Consider the following 18525-nt stretch of genomic DNA (forward strand, 5'->3'; position numbering starts at 1 on the left):
TATAGCATCCCCACACCAAGCCGAAGGCCAGCGCTCAGCACACCACCTGCCATCCCAAAACAGACCAAACCCAAGGGATCCCGCTGCATCTGAATGCACCTGGAAGTCATTGTGGAGGTTCAAAGTGTCCTGCCACAAGGACACACCATTGAAATCCTCCAGGAACTCCAACCAGATGTTAAGATCAGCCCGCACCTGACTAGACAGGCGCACCCTATGCTGCGGAGCCTGCAAACCCGCTGTGAGCCTGGCCAGGCGGGAGCAGAAAGGTCGCCCAGGGGCGACAACCCTGCAAGCAAAATTCAGATGACCTAGCAAGGACTGCAGCTGCCGTAAAGTAACCTTTTTTAACGGAAGCAAGTCCTCAATGACCTTCCTTAATGTACTAATCTTATCCGCTGGTAAGCTAGAGGTTTGGGCCACGGTATCCAGCCAGATACCCAAATAAGTCATTTTCGTAGAGGGACCTTCAGTCTTTTCCACCGCCAACGGAACACCTAACTCTTCCGTTAAAGAGGCAAAAGACTGCAACAACACAACGCAGTCCCCTGTATTAGACGCTGAGGCGACCAAAAAATCATCCAAATAATGAGTGACCCCGCCCAAACCAGTTTTGTAACGCAGGGCCCACTCCAAAAATGAACTAAAACACTCAAAAGCTGCACAGGCAACAGAACACCCCATGGGCATGGCCTTATCGAAGTAAAAACTACCTTCGAACTGGAAACCGAGTAACCAGAAATCACTAGGGTGAATTGGAAGCAGCCGGAATGCCGACTCAATGTCGCATTTGGCCAGGAGGGCACCAGGCCCAAACTTCCGGATCATCTTGATCGCGTGATCAAGGGAAGCGTATTTCACCGAACAAAGCCCCGGGGGAATTACGTCATTTACTGACGTGCCTCTAGGGTGAGAAAGATTATGAATGAGGCGGAATTCCCCAGGGGCCTTCTTAGGGACTATCCCCAAGGGTGAAATATGCAGATTAGAAAAAGGTGGGACAGAAAAGGGGCCGGCCATACGATGTAAAGCCAGTTCTTTCTGTATTTTCCTGCGCGCCACTTCTGGCATTTCTTTTACTGATTTCTGGTTAACAAGTCTCCCAGATATAGGGGCTGACGCCACAGGAATCCTGAAGCCTGAGGAGAAGCCCTCACGCAAATAAGACGCCGCTTCCTTATCAGGGTATCGCTCCAATAAAGACAATAACGGCTGTAGCCGTACTGGGGTATAGGCCAGGGAAGACAGGATACTATTTTCCTGTTCCAACGGCTGGCACCTGGGGAGCAGCTTTAGGGGGCTGCTGAGAGCCCCCTCCTTTTCGAAAGGGACGCCGTCCCGCTACACACGCAGAAGCCGGGTGATTCCCTGAGCACTTCTCACACGTGTGGGAATACTTGCATGGCTGGCGTTGGCAAACACCCCTGTTAAAGTCCCAACAAAACAACCTGCGCCCCGTCTTTAGAGGGAGCGCCTTGAATCTCTGTGGATCAGGGGTCTTTTTATCAATCCTGGGGGCCACATAAGTAGACCAAACGTCCAGGTCCTTCCTGTCCCAGCGAGCCGTAGGAATCTTGGCTGCCCTACGCCTAAAATTCTGGTCATAGGCCAATGCAGCGGCCTCTCCCGCCATCGTAAAGGCAGAACGCACTATGGACAGGTACACCCATAGATGCAAAGATCTCCTGGGATAAGCTGCGGAAACCACTCCAGCAAAAACCTGAAAACTATCCATCCAGCGTTCGAAAGTCCTATCTGCCTTAGCTACGTACGTACGCTTTTTTGAGGTAGAAGAGCCTCTATCCAAAGGCTCCTGACCCTCAAGTGGAGGAGCCAGGCTGAAAATGTCCACATACCGCCCATTCAATATCCGGGACCGCAGTTTAGTGGACAAGTGGGCCCCCGGGATAAGATCCCTGGCCGAATTGGTGGAGACTCTTACGTCAGGAAGCAGAACCCCCTCATGGCACTCTTGCACTGCCCCATACCGTGCCCTATGGGAATTCACCCTGCGCTCCCAGATCCACTTAGGAAGCCCTGAGCTCTCACCGAAACCCCAATAAAGCTTAAGGGAAGCTTCCTCATCACTAGAGGAACTCAAGGACGAAGTACCTGAGGAAGAAGAGGATGACGTGTCTCTCCGTCTCCGCTTTGCGCGCCTCTTGGAGGCCTTCTTCCGGCGACGGTGCCCACCAGAGGAAGCCCTTGGAGGTGGGGGAAGGCTATCCTCCACGGAAGACTCGGACCCATCACCCTCCTGCGCCATACCTGGAACTGACTGAAAAGAGACAACCTGTGAATGACCCGGACTCACTCTCCCGGCCGCAGAAGACTGCACTGTTGCGGTACCCTTACGATGGCCCCGGGTCAACCCCCTCCTCCTGGCCACAACTCTAGAGCGGCCACGACCCCTAGGTGCGGCCACCTGCGACACAGGTAGAACCGGGGGCTGAGGCAGCTGCACCACTGGAAGGCAACCCCCTGCCAACAATGATTCGCTCTCCTCTTCACTAGACAAAGCCCCCGGGGAGGAGACACCCCCAGGAGGAGCCAGCATCGCTGATGAAGTCGAAGGGGTTGAGCAGCGGTGCAAGATGCCATCCATCTCCGCTTCAACCCGCGCCAGTGCTGCCGAGTCGCCAGCCAAACTGGAGACCATAGATTGGATGCGCTTCAAAGACTGGCCAGGCACAGGAGAGCGAAGGGCCTGAGACGGGCCTTTTATAGGCCTTTTTGTAGCAGGGGCAGGAACAGGCCTCTTTGTTGCCTTCTTTGGCGCCATTCCTGTAGCTGGTATAATAAAGCAAAATTAATCAACAAGGAAGAACAAACAATAAAATTAAACAATAAAGAAGTTTTGTTTTATTATATTATTACTATTAAGTGGAAGGTAAGAATGGCTGAAAATAAAATAAAATAAATTAATAAATGACCAGCAGGCAAGCTGTGACCAGTCGCTACTAAACAGTGCAATACTTGGCCACCAATGAAACAGGCTGCAAAACCAATGCAATTAACAACCAGCAGTAAAAGCCACCACCAGCGTTGGCTATTGCCTCACAACCCAACAAGTGACAAGGCCTGCTGTTAAGCACAAGCAGGCCTGGTCGATACCAGGCCTGGCCACTAGAGGCCGCTGCTGCACCAGAAAGGGGACAAAATGGCGCTCCCGCCAAAATCGCCTCAAAATGGCGGACCTGCCACACCCCACCTAGGACAAACCTACAAGGTAAGAAAACTGGGGCGAGGTCAGCGCTGAGAGGAGCCCCAGGCCCAAGGCCACACCGGCAAAGGGTCAGGCGATCGCGGGGCGCGTGGGTGCTGCGCAGAGCCGCCGATTCCCCGGCCCCGTCCCCCGCGCGCTAGGCAAGGCCGCCCGAGCCTCCGAGCCCCGCCCTGGAGGCCGACGGGCACCCGCGCGCCAAGGCCCTGGTCCTACCGCTCCAAACGGGGCCCGAAATCGACGCAAGCCGGCAGAAACCGCCCCGCCGCTCAGCTGAGCCAGGGGACGCGTCTAGGGAAGCCGCTCGGCGCGCCGCCCCCACCCGCTAGCCCCCGACGAGATCGGGATGGACCCAGGAGTGGGAGGGAAACGGAAGGCCCGATCCGGGCCGAGGAGCGCCGGGCGATCCCAGAGCCGGTAGGCCCCGCGGAAGGTGAACTGCGCGGCGCAGCAGGGCTCCACGCGCACCGAGGCGCGCCCCGCATGGGAGTCTAGGCACCCCGGCCCGGGCGCCCAGCCGCGATCCGGCTGCCGGCTGCCCGGTCAGAAGCCCCCCTCCCCGGCAAGATGAGGTATTAAATATGAGGTGAGAGAAAATTAAATAATGAGCAAGGGATAAGGAAACAGGAGGGAATTAATACAACAAATTAAAAAGGAGAAATAAAGAGTAGAAATAAATCAGGGGAGAAGAGTACAACCAGTCTCTCGCTGTTCACTCCGATACAGATGATCCAGTGTCCACAGCGAAAGAGAAAGGAACAAGCTGTGCACCTTGTATAAATAACCTCTGATCCCACCCATTAAATTGGCAACATCAATTTTTCCCTAGTAACAACAACCACCAATCTGACCCAAGTCCCTTGCAACAGCCTGGCTAGTAACTGAGGATGCTTGTCCGGCCCCATCCGCAACACGTGCTCTCCTCTTAGTGAGAACACGCTTTGCCATAGCCTAATTAGAATTAGATCTATAGTTCTCAGCTATTATTACAGGAACATCTAATAAACAAACTTCACAGAAAACTTGAATGAACAGATGATGGTGGTAAATCATACATGAACAGCAGATTCCATAAAATGTGATCAGTTTCAGGGCTTGCAATAGCCATATATTTGAGGGCCTGAGATCTACCAAATAAATAAATATATACCATTGAAAAATATAATTACAATCCTTTCTGTAGCTCAACAGGAAGCGAGAGAATCCTCATCCTTCCGGCAATGCAAAGCTTAAAATAGTAAACAACAGTAGACTGATTTCTGAATGCGTTAAGCATGGCATTTTCATCTCTTTAATTTTCACTTGTTCCTGGAAACCTTTGAGTGTGCAATGGCAAAAGAACTGCAGCTTTATTTTCTGGTTAAATATTACAAATATTAATAATTCATGTGTGGACTATATATTATTAATCTTGTTTAGCAGCTAGACAGAAGCTGTGTGCAAGTGGCTGTGGTTAAAGAGACTCACAGCTCTTTCCCAACAGACGCAGAGAAAAGTATACCACAGTGTATGGGGCTACACTGGTACAAAATGGTCAGTGTACAAAATGGTTCATTGATGTGTGTGTCTATACACACAGCCTCTGCTATAAAAAGGATAGAGGGATGCTCTTTTATGCAACGAAAAGACTGGTAGATTATTATTTTTCTTTTCTTTTCTGGCTCGCAGTTCTAGCAACCAGTGTTATGTCTTTACTGACTGGTTGTTTTGAGTACATCTTTTTTCTACTTTAGTGATAAACATTGCATGCGGAAAGTGCTGGGTTTTTCTTTCGTTTTAGAAGAATTATACAGTGGTATCTCGGGTTACAGACGCTTCAGGTTATAGACTCCGCTAACCCAGAAATAGTACCTCAGGTTAAGAACTTTGCTTAGAATGAGAACAGAAATCGCGCGGCTAAAGTGGTACCTCAGGTTAAGAACAGTTTCAGGTTAAGAATGGACCTACAGAACAAATTAAGTTCTTAACCCAAGGTACCACTGTATACGTTGGAGTTTGCATCAGCTCTGTGTGTGGGCCAAATAATTGATAGGTTTCAACAATAAAATTGGTTGGCTTCTAGTTTATATATCTATAGCCAAGTAAAGAGGAGGGGGAAGCTTGGAAGCTGGAGCTGCCCCACCACCCATTGTCTATCACATTCACATGTAACTAGCATTGCTAAAGGGGGGTAAAATAAAACACAGCTGTCCTATTGGTAAAGGGGAAGAAATGGTTCGCTATTTCATATGCAAGAGAATGGTTATGGATTATAAGTCTACCTCGTGAGAAAATGTTTCATGGTTGCCTTGTGCAAAGAGAGGGGGGGGGACAGGGCCGGATTTAGGTTTGATGAGGCCCTAAGCTACTGAAGGTAATGGGGCCCTTTATATGTCCAGCTGTCCTTTGTCAACAACAAATTGTTGCTGTTTTTTGTGTTGAATATATGCTATATGGTAATTTACGGGCCTAATAGGTATCTAAAGCCATTTGCACATAACAAAATATGTATTTTATGAAAGTAACTGTTGAACTGTAATACAATTAAGAAGAAGCATGGGGGAGGGCAAGAAAGTGGGGCCCTAAGATATAGCTTGTTAAGCTTTGACGTAAATCCGGCACTGGGTGGGAGCTGGAGAAAGGAGTGAAACTTGCTGTAGCTGTTTAGTGGGAAACTTATATGTTCGTCTCAATCCTGCCCGCTACCGATTGGAGGCATGCAGAGTTGTTCTAACACACGTCCTTTAGGAAGAAGGTGTGAGGACTCTAGGACCCTGTCAGAGCCCTCATGCCTCCTTCCCAAAACCCTGAGCTAGCTTTCCCCTTGGCTCAGCATCCAGTGCCTGCACTCCACTCACACAACCCTAAATCAGTCCCTAATTGCCCTCAACATTGCCCCCCTCAGTATTTTATTGGGGAGCCAAAGGGACCTGGGCCCCTTAGAGTTGTTGCCTATGACCCTACCTTTTACTGACTGCTGGGTTCTGTCCTAGCAAGTGGAAATAATGGATACACAGGTCTTACCGGTGCTCCTGTGCCACGCATTGCTAACATAAAGTCATGCTACAATTTTCTAATTAACTATTACATACCTGCAAGCTATCACACGTTCCCATACTCAACAGATGAAACTTGGGGGCCCCTTGCAATGTTTCATTTTGGAACAGGTTGTAAGGTTTGAAGAGGTTGTAAGGATTCATTGAATGTAGCGTGAATACAACAAAAAGATGCATGCCGTAGAGGTAGACTCTTGGGAGAGTGACGATTGGCTGCAGCTGCATGTTGAGTGTTCACTATGGGGTTGTTGTTGTCTGTAATTGTGAAAGCGCCCTGATTCAGAGAGAGAAAGAGAACTATTCTCTGCACCAGAACTTGAATATGAAAGTTCCACTGTAGTTTTTAATCTTTGGACAAAATTGCTTGCGTCTGTATTTGTTTGGAGCTTAAGCATGTGTTGACACACGGGGGGGGGGGGGCTTTGCAATTTTTTAGTATGTAGGGAAAGGATGCAATAAACAGTAGCTGCTCTGATGGCTCATTGACATTTATTCATCCATTCTAATCACTTGACTTTGTGGAGGCAAAATGTAATATCAGAAGCTTAAGATCTGGAAGATTCCCTGTGTTTTTGCTACAGCCCCTTGTCTTTGCCCATCAACACCCACCCTATTCATCACAGAGCCTGTCAAAACTGACATCGCCTTAGGCAGCAAGAGGAGCGGACACAGTGGAATCTGAATGAAATGTCTTCATACTCACCTTTAAGAATGGCAGCTATTCACCAGTCTTAGCATTTCAGACTTGCTTGTGACAAGGCTTCCATTTGTACTGAAGGTGCATTCCAAACATTTTTTTTTTCAAGCCCAGGATGGAAATATAGCTGTGCCTAAAATACCAAATGAAACAAAGAGGCAAAATTTAGTTTTCAACCAGTATTGAGAGTTCAGGCTCACACTGCTGTCTGCGATGAAAGGTTTTATCAAATGGAAACGGCATGAGTGAGGAAGTGTTCCTATATGCTTCTACAAGCCTTAGAGCTCTGAGTGCAAAATTGGGGGAGAGTATTATAAGGTCTGATCTTCTTGATGTTTAATCTTGTGATCTAGTCATAAGGTCAGAGGCAGATTTAGGGGGACGTGACTGGTTTGGTCACACAGGGCGCAGAGCCTCAGGGGTGCCACTGGGGATGCCATAACTGTTATTTCAAATGGAAAGAGAAAGGTGAGTCTCCCAAATTTTGACACCACACAGGGCACTGAAATTTGAGACCCCAAGGTCCACCACTGATATGGTCATTTAATACAAGATTCTGGATCATGAAAATGCACTTACAAGTGTAGTGTCACAAATTCTGCACAATTATGTAAAGGACATTAAAACCTATGCACCAGACCCCTTTGTGCATGGTATTCCTCTACCAGCACAGCTTCAAATCCCACTTCAGTTTGGGATGTGAAGAAGTCTGACCCAACACCTTAATGCATAACACTTGGGACTTTATATCCAATTGACAAACAGGAAAAAAATGACTTAGCATTTTGTGTTAATGGTGTTCCATGATGTAGTGCAGTCCAGAAACACCTATGCATTTTGTTTTCTCTGCATGTCTAGATTTGCTCCGGCTCAAGAAACTCTGAGTATCCTGTATACTCACAAGTTCCTTCCAGGCTCAAGATTATGGCATACCCGAAAAATTCATTCTTTATACTTTTAGCTTTATTGCTCTTATTTACATGTCTAATGAACATTATGCTCATATTAAATGACTCCAGCATAATTAGATTCCCTAGCACAGAAGGATAATTGTTAAGTCTAAATACACGCTCATACCTTGACATTTAACCAAATAAATGTATCTCTTGCACTCCTGCTTTGCATGACTGAATGCTTTCCAAGATGCTTTTATTGTTTTCTTAACTACCATAATGCCACATCTAAATGATTCTTCTTTTATGTATGACTGTAGGGCCTTTCTGACAAGCCTCATCATTTTGTTGAACTACCCATTTCAAACATACGATCATCACTGTCAGATTCTCTTTCCCTATAGTTTATCTCCCCTTAGGAGGTTGAAGCTAATTGTATGGAAGACATTATTCCCTGATATTTCAGCTTGCTGCTACTTTGTCAATAAAGACCGATGCTTTATTTAAGCTTAAACTGGTCCTTCCCTCCCCATCTAAACATGGACATTGTGGAATGAAGGAGGCACATCTGAAAGGTTAATTATATATACAGCAGCCAGCAAATACACATAACTTTTCTTGAAATTTCAACAAATTCATATCCTCTGAATTTCTGTTTTGTTAGCTTTTATACTGCTGTTTTTAAAAAATAAGTGATATAGAATATGTGTGTTTGTTTAGACTGTGCACACTTAGAGACTTTAAAATATCAAGCAGTGCAGTAAAAAAAATGCTTTTATTACAGGCAAACTAAAAGCTTGCATCCCAGAGCATTACCTGGTTACTTCAAATGCATATGTGGAAGTCAGCAACTATTCTTCCACTGCCCTCTGCATTTTGGATTATGTCGCTCCATTGATTCACCAAGCCCTGAGTCCTTGGAAAATCCTGCCTCCCATAGCAGCTCAGCCAATCAGTATTAGAGGCTTCACCAATCACAGCGTTGGTCTTCAGTAAGGGGAAAGGCTGTCAAGAAGAGAGGTTGCATCTCACAGTAGACAGCACACCACTAATGGAAGTTAATTCAAAAGTGACACTGGCACACAAGAGTGATATTAATTTACTCATTACCCACAATGATTATTTATTCTCCAGCATAAAGCCTGATCTGTGAAGGCTGATGGACCTTTAGGTTATCTGCGGTGGTGACATCTCCCAGCTATCTATCGCCGTTGAAAAGGCTCAGGTTTAATTAGCTGCATTTGTCTTAATTTATACAGTGCCACACTACAAATACCCAAGGCAATATATGCAACAAAACAATTCAATGCCAAAAGGTATTCGATATGAAAATACAGTAAAAAAAGTTTGCAATTATATTGTTGATTTTATCCCTCTATCTTGTACTCTGCCTTGCTATATTTTTCTGAAAATATGGATTAGAAATCCAATAAATAAATAAATTTGGGGCCTTCCCCCAAAAGGCCCTATGTGGAAGGCAAATGTGAAAAAAGGTGAAACCAGTCCTTCACACATGGTCATTGAAAATAGGAGAGTGGAAATATAATAAAGTTGTGAGGTTTTCACAATTACATTTTCAAAAGAATATTTCTTATGACTATGAATGCTGAACAATTCTAACCAGATGCCGAGATTTTCTGCAATCCAGGAGGAGCTTGAAATACACATCACAGATTCTTGGGCAACTCCCATCATCCATAACCATTGGCCTTGCTGGCTGGGCTTGATGGGAGTTGGAGTCCAACAACAACTGAAGGACCACAAGTTCCCCACACTTACTTTAAACCTAACCCAGCAAAAGAACAGCATAAAATCCAGCTTCATCATGGCATGTTCATCCAAATGACTTGGATGAAGGAATTGACAGGATGCTCATCAAATTTGCAAATGATGCCAACCTGGGAGGGCTAGCCAATGCCACAGAAGACAGTATCAGGATTCAACATGACTTTAACAGATTGGAGAACTGGACCCAAACTAGCAAAATGAATTTCAATAGGGACAAATGTAAGGTTCTGCACTTAGGCAGGAAGAACCAAATGCACAAATAACAAGGAGGAGGAGGATGACACCTGGCATGCCAGTAGTACAAGTGAGAAGGATCTAGTGGTCTTTGTAGTCCAGAAGCTTGTCATGAGTCTACAGTGTAATGCAGCAACAAAAAAAGCTAATGCTTTTTCAGTGGATTTGTAACTGGCTGACTGACCGAACCCAAAGGGTGCTCATCAATGGTTCCTCTTCATCCTGGAGAAGAGTGACTAGTGGGGTGCCACAGGGTTCTGTCTTGGGCCCGGTCTTATTCAACATCTTTATCAACGACTTGGATGATGGACTCAAGGGCATCCTGATCAAATTTGCAGATGACACCAAACTGGGAGGGGTGGCTAACACCCCAGAGGACAGGATCACACTTCAAAACAACCTTGACAGATTAGAGAACTGGGCCAAAACAAACAAGATGAACTTTAACAGGGAGAAATGTAAAGTATTGCACTTGGGCAAAAAAAATGAGAGGCACAAATACAAGATGGGTGACACCTGGCTTGAGAGCAGTACATGTGAAAAGGATCTAGGACTCTTGGTTGACCACAAACTTGACATGAGCCAACAGTGTGACGCGGCAGCTAAAAAAGCCAATGCAATTCTGGGCTGCATCAATAGGAGTATAGCATCTAGATCAAGGGAAGTAATAGTGCCACTGTATTCTGCTCTGGTCAGACCTCACCTGGAGTACTGTGTCCAGTTCTGGGCACCACAGTTCATGAAGGACACTGACAAACTGGAACGTGTCCAGAGGAGGGCAACCAAAATGGTCAAAGGTCTGGAAACAATGCCTTATGAGGAACGGCTAAGGGAGCTGGGCATGTTTAGCTTGGAGAAGAGGAGGTTAAGGGGTGATATGATAGCCATGTTCAAATATATAAAAGGATGTCACATAGAGGAGGGAGAAAGGTTGTTTTCTGCTGCTCCAGAGAAGCGGACACGGAGCAATGGATCCAAACTACAAGAAAGAAGATTCCACCTAAACATTAGGAAGAACTTCCTGACAGTAAGAGCTGTTCCACAGTGGAATTTGCTGCCAAGGAGTGTGGTGGAGTCTCCTACTTTGGAGGTCTTTAAGCAGAGGCTTGACAACCATATGTCAGGAGTGCTCTGATGGTGTTTCCTGCTTGGCAGGGGGTTGGACTTGATGGCCCTTGTGGTCTCTTCCAACTCTATGATTCTATGATTCTATTCTAGGCTGCATCAACAGAACTATAGTGTCCATATCAAGGGAAGTCATAGTACCGCTCTATTCTGCCTTGGTCAGATCACACCTGGAGCACTGTGTCCAGTTCTGAGAACCACAGTTTAAGAAGGATATTGACAAGCATGAAGGTGTGCAGAGGCAGGCAAGCAAGATGATTCAGGGTCTGGGAACTAATAATAATAATAACAACAACAACAACAACAAACAACAATTATTATTATTATTATTATTATTATTATTATTATTATTATTATTATTTATTTGTATCCCACTCATCTGACTGGGTTGCCTCAGCCACCAAGCCTTATGAGGAACGGTTGAGGGAAATGCGTATGTTTGGCTTGGTAAAGAAGAGACTGAGTGAGATATGATAGCCATCTTCAAATGTCTAAAGGGCTGCCACATGGAAGATGGGACAAGTTTCTTTTCTCCTGTTCTGGAGGGTAGGCCTTGAACCAATGGAATCAAGTTACAAGAAAAGAGATTCCTACTAAACATCAGGAACAACTTTCTGATCGTTAAGAGCAGTTCAACAGTGGAATGGACTCACTAGGAGGCTGTGTGTTCTTCTTCACTGGAGGTTTTAAAGTAGACCATTTGAGATTTCTGCATTGCAGAGGATTGCACTAGATGACCCTCAGGGTCTCTTCCAACTCTACAATACTATGATTCTAAGTACACAAGAAAATTCTTATTTTTGATCTTTCAGATAATTTTCAAGGACATCTTCCAAGGATATTTGTTTTCTTCCAGATGTCCCTCCCTCCATTTTCTAGGTGAACTTTGATCACTTAGCAGTAAAATACAGAATGAAGCACCTCAGAAGAATCAATCCTCTCTCAGTGGGTAAGATCACTTACTTAAGGTTAAGCCCTAAAAGCATTATGTGTCTCTTACAAAGATATTCTTTGTAGGTGTGACAGATTACATCTCGTATTGTTAGCAGAAAGCCTAAGAAAAGTATAGACATGTTTAAAATGTACTGCTGTATGGAACAGAATGTAGCTTCTAAGGAGACAAAGAATCCATGAATGCCTAGGGGGGATGTACGATACGCTGAAATATGACTATTTCAAATCTTATTAAGGTGGTTTTGTGGAGGTATAAATCATCATCAAAGAAGAAGAAGTAAAGTAGCACACATAAGAGAGAGAGGAGAAAACAGGAGTTGCATATGCTAATGTATGCAAATGTACAATGACTATTTTTTATTTCACCATAGTGGGGAAGAATGTGACCAGGTGAGCTTTCTTTCTGCAAAGTCTGCTGTCCAACTACTAATTGCTGATGGGCAACTTCAAGGCCCTGCTCTCCCTTCTTGGGTTTAGCTTGCCTGATGGAACAATCTCCCCTCTGCTCCCCTTGCATACTGCTGTGCAGGTTCTCCAGGACACACACACCCCAAGCCAATTCTGCAGGGTACATAGGGCATGCACAGGCAGGTGAGAGAGGGGAAGTTATGTTGCTCTATATGAGAAGCTCCTGCTAACACACCTTAGCTGAATCATCCCTTTTATCTTCAAACCAGACTTGGACCAGGCAGGGCTCCTTCAAGCAGACGACTGTGAAGTCAGACACATGGCCAAACTAGCTGTAGTTCAAGGAAGGTCTGGTTATCTAACACTTCCATAGCTCCTAATCTTTAACTGGACAGTCATATTGCTCAAATTCTCTGTCCAATTATACAATATATCCTTGGTTCTCTGAGAGGGCCTTTGGGAAATGTCCTTTTCCAAAGCGCTACTGGCATTGCTCTGTCAAAAGAAGGGCTGATTCCATAGGACAGAACCACACAATCAATTGCACTTGTATAGTTGCATCATTCTGCTATGTGCCATTGACTCATGGAAGAGCAGCTCCATCTAGCCAGAAATATATCAAAAGGATACCTGAGAGATCTGAAGGAAAATTATTTATAATCAAGCCCATCTATCAGTTGCATAATCTGACTTCTTAAGTTCTCATTCATGGGCAGAGTCATTCCCTAAAAACACTCAGTCATTTGGCCTCTTCATAAGATGATACTAAAATATTCATTTGGACCATAAATTATAAAGCAACAAGAACAATGACAAGGAAACAGATTGAAGGCTTTTATTCTAATGCATGATGGCACGCACAGGTTATGGGATAGTACAGTACAAGATGTTTCTGCCCTGTTCTTATTAGCACTTCACTGTTTCTAAGTGACCAACGCAAAACATTAGCCATAAATTTATTACAGATGTTAATACAGTCAAGTCTTTCTTGTGGATTGTCCAAAGTTAAACCACAGCACTAAAATGGTAACCTGGTACATGCCATTATTTCCCCTCACACAGCTAAATTCCCAGAATTCTGTGGGGAGGGAGGATTGTTAAACCAGTCTGGGAATTGTAGCTCTGGGAAGAGCACTCTTAAACTACAGTTCCCAGGATTCTTTGGGGGAAGACATGACTGCTCAGAGTGGTTTAAAAGTGCTTTAAATGTTCGGTACAGGTGTGCCCAAAGCTTCAATGGATACAAAAGGCTCCCTGTTTCAGACTGTAGGGTTATGGACCCATGGCACATGCCTACTGAATAGTGAAATGAGTTTTAGAGTACTTAATAAGTGCTTAAATAATAACTATACAGCTATAAATTGTTATTCAATGATTTCCAATTAAGAACTCATCTCCTTGCGAAGTGTGGGGAAAAATTAGTTGGGACAAGGCTCTAACTGAACTCTGTTAAGAACTCTGTAGAAATTAGATAATAGTGTTCAACACCCTAGGGGGAGCTTGTATTTAACAACCAAAAAAATTCATTGGAACTTCAAGTCATTACACCATTTTGTTATGCTTAAGTGACAACAACCATGAAACCTTTTGTTTAAATCTCTTTTATGTAGCGCAACTTTGGCTAAAGTTAACTTAGACCCTAGTGCTGTTTTTTCTCCATCTATGTTTCAAACAAAGCAGCAGCTCATTGGCATCATCGCTTCCTGGCCCAATTATAAATCCACAGAAATGCACAATACATCAGGTTTCTTATCCGTGCTCATTTTATTGGTGTACAGTAAGTGTATTGCCAGGAGGAAAAGCCATAAACACTTCTGTACTCCCCAATCATTTGACCATATTTAAGAGCTAAATTATTTCTACAGCTTTGGGAGTTTGGAAGCCCTGTTGGCCAACCAACAGAATCAGCTGAGTTAATTGTAAAATGGAAATTGGAGAGTCAGTGATAAGAAAAATGAACAGTGAGCCAGAATAAGCATTTGCTACACTGACTGCTGATGAATAAGCAACAAGATATATGTAAAAACCAGGGCTGAGCATGCCTGCCTCCAGACTAATTTGGGATCCAACCCAGTGCCTCAGAGCAGCCCTGATCTGACTTGGGATGATCTGATACAGACCTGACCAAGATCAGGGTCCCAAACTGAATCAGGAGCCTTGCACAGTCTTTGCTGAGAGTTTAACACCCTCATTAATATATATGGTCAGCGAGGCTACTGGCATGTGTCTGCTTCTCACCCACATCATCGCCCAACTGCCCTCCTTGTGAAAGCCTTGGGTTGCTCTGGGATAGGCATAGGCAAACTCGGCCCTCCCGATGTTTCGGGACTACAGCTCCCATCATTCCTAGCTAACAGGCCAGTGGTCAGGGATGATGGGAGTTGTAGTCCCAAAACATCGGGAGGGCCGAGTTTGCCTATGCCTGCTCTGCGAGGTCTTGATCTTACCCAGTGCTGCCTCAACCTGCTCCAGCTAAATCCTGGGTTGACCTGAATTGGCCCGATTAGTATGATTAGTATAAACCCCAAAGCCTACAGTTTAGCAGGATCTTTATTGGGACCAACTAAAAAAATCACAAAGGTCTGGCAAGCCTTTGAGTTCTCCAGCAGCTCCAGATGACCTGTTTATTGAACATTCATTTCTGCTTTGCATGCATAACCCAGAAGTTACACGATGTCCAGTCTTTATTGAGCATTTGTTCCAATTCATTTGCGGGAAGGTTATATGACAATGAACATTCATCCTGAGCATTCACCTGGGTTATATATCTGCCCATTAATCAGTCATTTACCCCACATTTTGAAGTGCATATCCAAAATGTCCTTCTTTCTTTTTTTAAACAGATTTGTTGCACTGGAATGAGTGTGTGCCTTTATCCTCTTTAATTGCAGAAATATAAATTTCTAGTATGTGGTTGAATTCCTCCTGCAAAATAGTGACTGTGTGGAGGTGGCCCAGAGTTTTTCATCAGGGCCAAATTACACAAAGCTGGGGGTTGTGGGGAATGAAAGAAATAGGAATCGCAAAGTACAAACTGAGGCTGATGTTGCCATCATGAGGTCAGCTTGTTGACTCCATTCCAAGGAGTTTTTCCCAGGTTACAGGTGTCAGGTTATACATCTAGGATTCTGGGATGAAGAAGCAACGGCTGTTCCCTATTTCTTCTAGGAACATGCCTCCCAAATCCTGCTGTGTACACATCCTTTAGCTGTCTTTAGCATCTTTTGTTATAATTCATTGGAGAAAAAAATATCTAACGATCACTGTCTCGCAATCAACCCCTTCTGTTTCCAGTATGGCTCCCACACTAGGTATGGTAAGCATCTTGAGCTGACAAACACTACACTCATTGAAGTTCAGCCTTCCATGTAGGTATTGAAGTTTTCCCCCCATGAGAAATGACAACCCTAGGACCAATTTGAATTTTGCACACAGGTATGTAAGGAAAAAAGGAAAAGAACTTTTAAAAAATACAATGGAGTATTTAATAAGCCTAATATGAGTTTATGAGTTCCAAAAGTGATTTGGATAAATGGGAATGCACAGTTTGTTTTAGTCGTTTAGTCGTGTCCGACTCTTCGTGATCCCATGGACCAGAGCACGCCAGGCACTTCTGTCTTCCACTGCCTCCCGCAGTTTGGTCAAACTCATGTTGGTAGCTGCGAGAACACTGTCCAACCATCTCGTCCTCTGTCGTCCCCTTCTCCTTGTGCCCTCCATCTTTCCCAACATCAGGGTCTTTTCCAGGGAGTCTTCTCTTCTCATGAGGTGGCCAAAGTATTGGAGCCTCAGCTTCACGATCAGTCCTTCCAGTGAGCACTCAGGGCTGATTTCCTTAAGAATGGATACGTTTGATCTTCTTGCAGTCCATGGGACTCTCAAGAGTCTCCTCCAGCACCATAATTCAAAAGCATCAATTCTACGGCGATCAGCCTTCTTTATGGTCCAGCTTTCACTTCCATACATCACTACTGGGAAAACCATAGTTTTTACTATATGGACCTTTGTTGGCAAGGTGATGTCTCTACTTTTTAAGATGCTGTCTAAGTTTGTCACTGCTTTTCTCCCAAGAAGCAGGCGTCTTTTAATTTCGTGGCTGCTGTTACCATCTGCAGTGATCATGGAGCCCAAGAAAGTAAAATCTCTCACTGCCTCCATTTCTTCCCCTTCTATTTGCCAGGAGGTGATGGGACCAGTTGCCATGATCTTTGTTTTTTTGATGTTGAGCTTCAGACCATATTTTGCGCTCTCTCCTTTCACCCTCATTAAAAGGTTCTTTAATTCTTCCTCACTTTCTGCCATCAAGGTTGTGTCATCTGCATATCTTAGGTTGTTGATATTTTTTCCAGCGATCTTAATTCCGGCTTGGGATTCATCCAGCCTAACCTTTCACATGATGAATTCTGCATATAAGTTAAATAAGCTGGGAGACAATATACAGCCTTGCCGTACTCCTTTCCCAATTTTGAACCAATCAGTTGTTCCATATCCAGTTCTAACTGTAGCTTCTTGTCCCACCTAGAGATTTCTCAGGAGACAGATGAGGTGATCAGGCACTTCCATTTCTTTAAGAACTTGCCATAGTTTGCTGTGGTTGACACAGTCAAAGGCTTTTGCATAGTCGATGAAGCAGAAGTAGATGTCTTTCTGGAACTCTCTAGCTTTCTCCATAATCCAGTGCATGTTTGCAATTTGGTCTCTGGTTCCTCTGCCTCTTCTAAATCCAGCTTGCACTTCTGGGAGTTCTCGGTCCACATACTGCTTGAGCCTGCCTTGTAGAATTTTAAGCATAACCTTGCTAGCATGTGAAATGAGTGCAATTGTGCGGTAGTTGGAGCATTCTTTGGCACTGCCTTTCTTTGGGATTGGGATGTAGACTGATCTTCTCCAATCCTCTGGCCAGAATGCACAGTTAAGGACATTCAAAGGAGAGTAAATGAAAGAGGAAGAAAAAGGAGACAGAAAGCCAAGGGAGAAAAATGAAAGGCTATGCAACTGCATTTGTGAGGGCCCCACATGTCACTTCTGTCGTGTGCTATCTGGGAGGAATTACAGAATTGTAAATTTTTGGTTTCTCTGCTAATTATGTCATTAGCTTTGAAAGGACTGAAAAAGCGCCTCCCCCTTCTGATCTGACAGTTGCAGAGGAGAGAAATGCTAACCCTGCTACTCCCACACGCAAAACAAAAAAGAAATTTCCTAATGGAATCTTGACTGTTCTGAGAGGTGTTTAAAGGTAAACGGCACACTATCACTCAAATGGCAGCACAGCACACTATTCTTTCTTTTCTTGCAACAATGGATCTGTGCAGCTGCTGCGCAATTATCTTGCGGTGGACATGTTCTTGTGTCTTTTGTGAATTATTAAACTTGCATTATGATGTTCACTAGGGCATTGTATACTCTGTGAACAGGCCCAGACTCTCGACCCCAACTCAAATTATGTTTACTCCACTTTGGGCAGAAAAGGTTCTGCACCATTAAATTCATGTCACTGAAAACAGCTCAGGCCACCCAAATAATAGAGCTGATGACAAAAAGCTCTACTTCTTTACATCTGCAGGTGAGGAAGTGGATGTCCTGGACCACTGCCTTACCTTGGTGATGGACTGGATGAGAGCCAACAAACTGAAACTCAATCCAGATAAGACTCTGGCACTGTTAGTGGGCAGGTCTCTAGATTGGATACATGGGAGGTAACCTTCTCTTGATGGACTTAAACTCCCTCTGAAGGAGTGGGTATGCAGCTTGGAGACACTTTCGGATCCTTTGCTGCTGGTTGAGGCTCCAGTGGCCTCCATGGTGTGGAGTGCCTTCCCTCAGCTTTGGCTGGTGCCCAGCTGTGCCTTTATCTGGACAGGGATAGCCTAAGAGCAACAACAATAACAATTTCTTATTTATACCCCGCCCATCTGGCTGGGTTTCTCCAGCCACTCTGGGCGGCTTCCAACAGGATATTAAAAACACAAGAAAACATTAAAAACTTACCTAAATAGGGCTGCCTTCAGATGTCTTCTAAAAGTCAGGTAGTTGTTTATTTCCTTGACATCTGATGGGAGGGCGTTCCACAGGACTGGCGCCCTCCCAGGAGGCCCTCTGCCTGGTTCCCTGTAATCTCACTTCTTACAGTGAAGGAACCGCCAGAAGGCCCTTGGAGATGGACCTCAG

The 18525-nt window shown here is 44.8% G+C and overlaps 1 protein-coding gene and 1 long non-coding RNA gene across 4 annotated transcripts in view; one reads left to right on the plus strand and one right to left on the minus strand.

The window, feature by feature from the left end:
* The window catches only part of LOC310703757, a 127915-nt gene that overhangs the window by 71398 nt on the left and 37992 nt on the right, over positions 1-18525 (plus strand). The gene's annotated exons all lie outside the window — the stretch shown is intronic.
* LOC310703734 (craniofacial development protein 2-like) overlaps positions 16759-18525 on the minus strand; it is a 609970-nt gene continuing 608203 nt past the window's right edge. The window contains exon 3 of the mRNA XM_083496280.1: positions 16759-16875. Within this exon, the coding sequence (XP_083352406.1) occupies positions 16853-16875 (23 nt within the window). The 3' untranslated portion in view covers positions 16759-16852. The remainder of the gene's footprint in view (positions 16876-18525) is intronic.

This window comes from Podarcis liolepis (assembly GCF_965112155.1).
Source record: "Podarcis liolepis genome assembly, chromosome: 3".
In the NCBI taxonomy this organism is placed as follows: domain Eukaryota; kingdom Metazoa; phylum Chordata; class Lepidosauria; order Squamata; family Lacertidae; genus Podarcis; species Podarcis liolepis.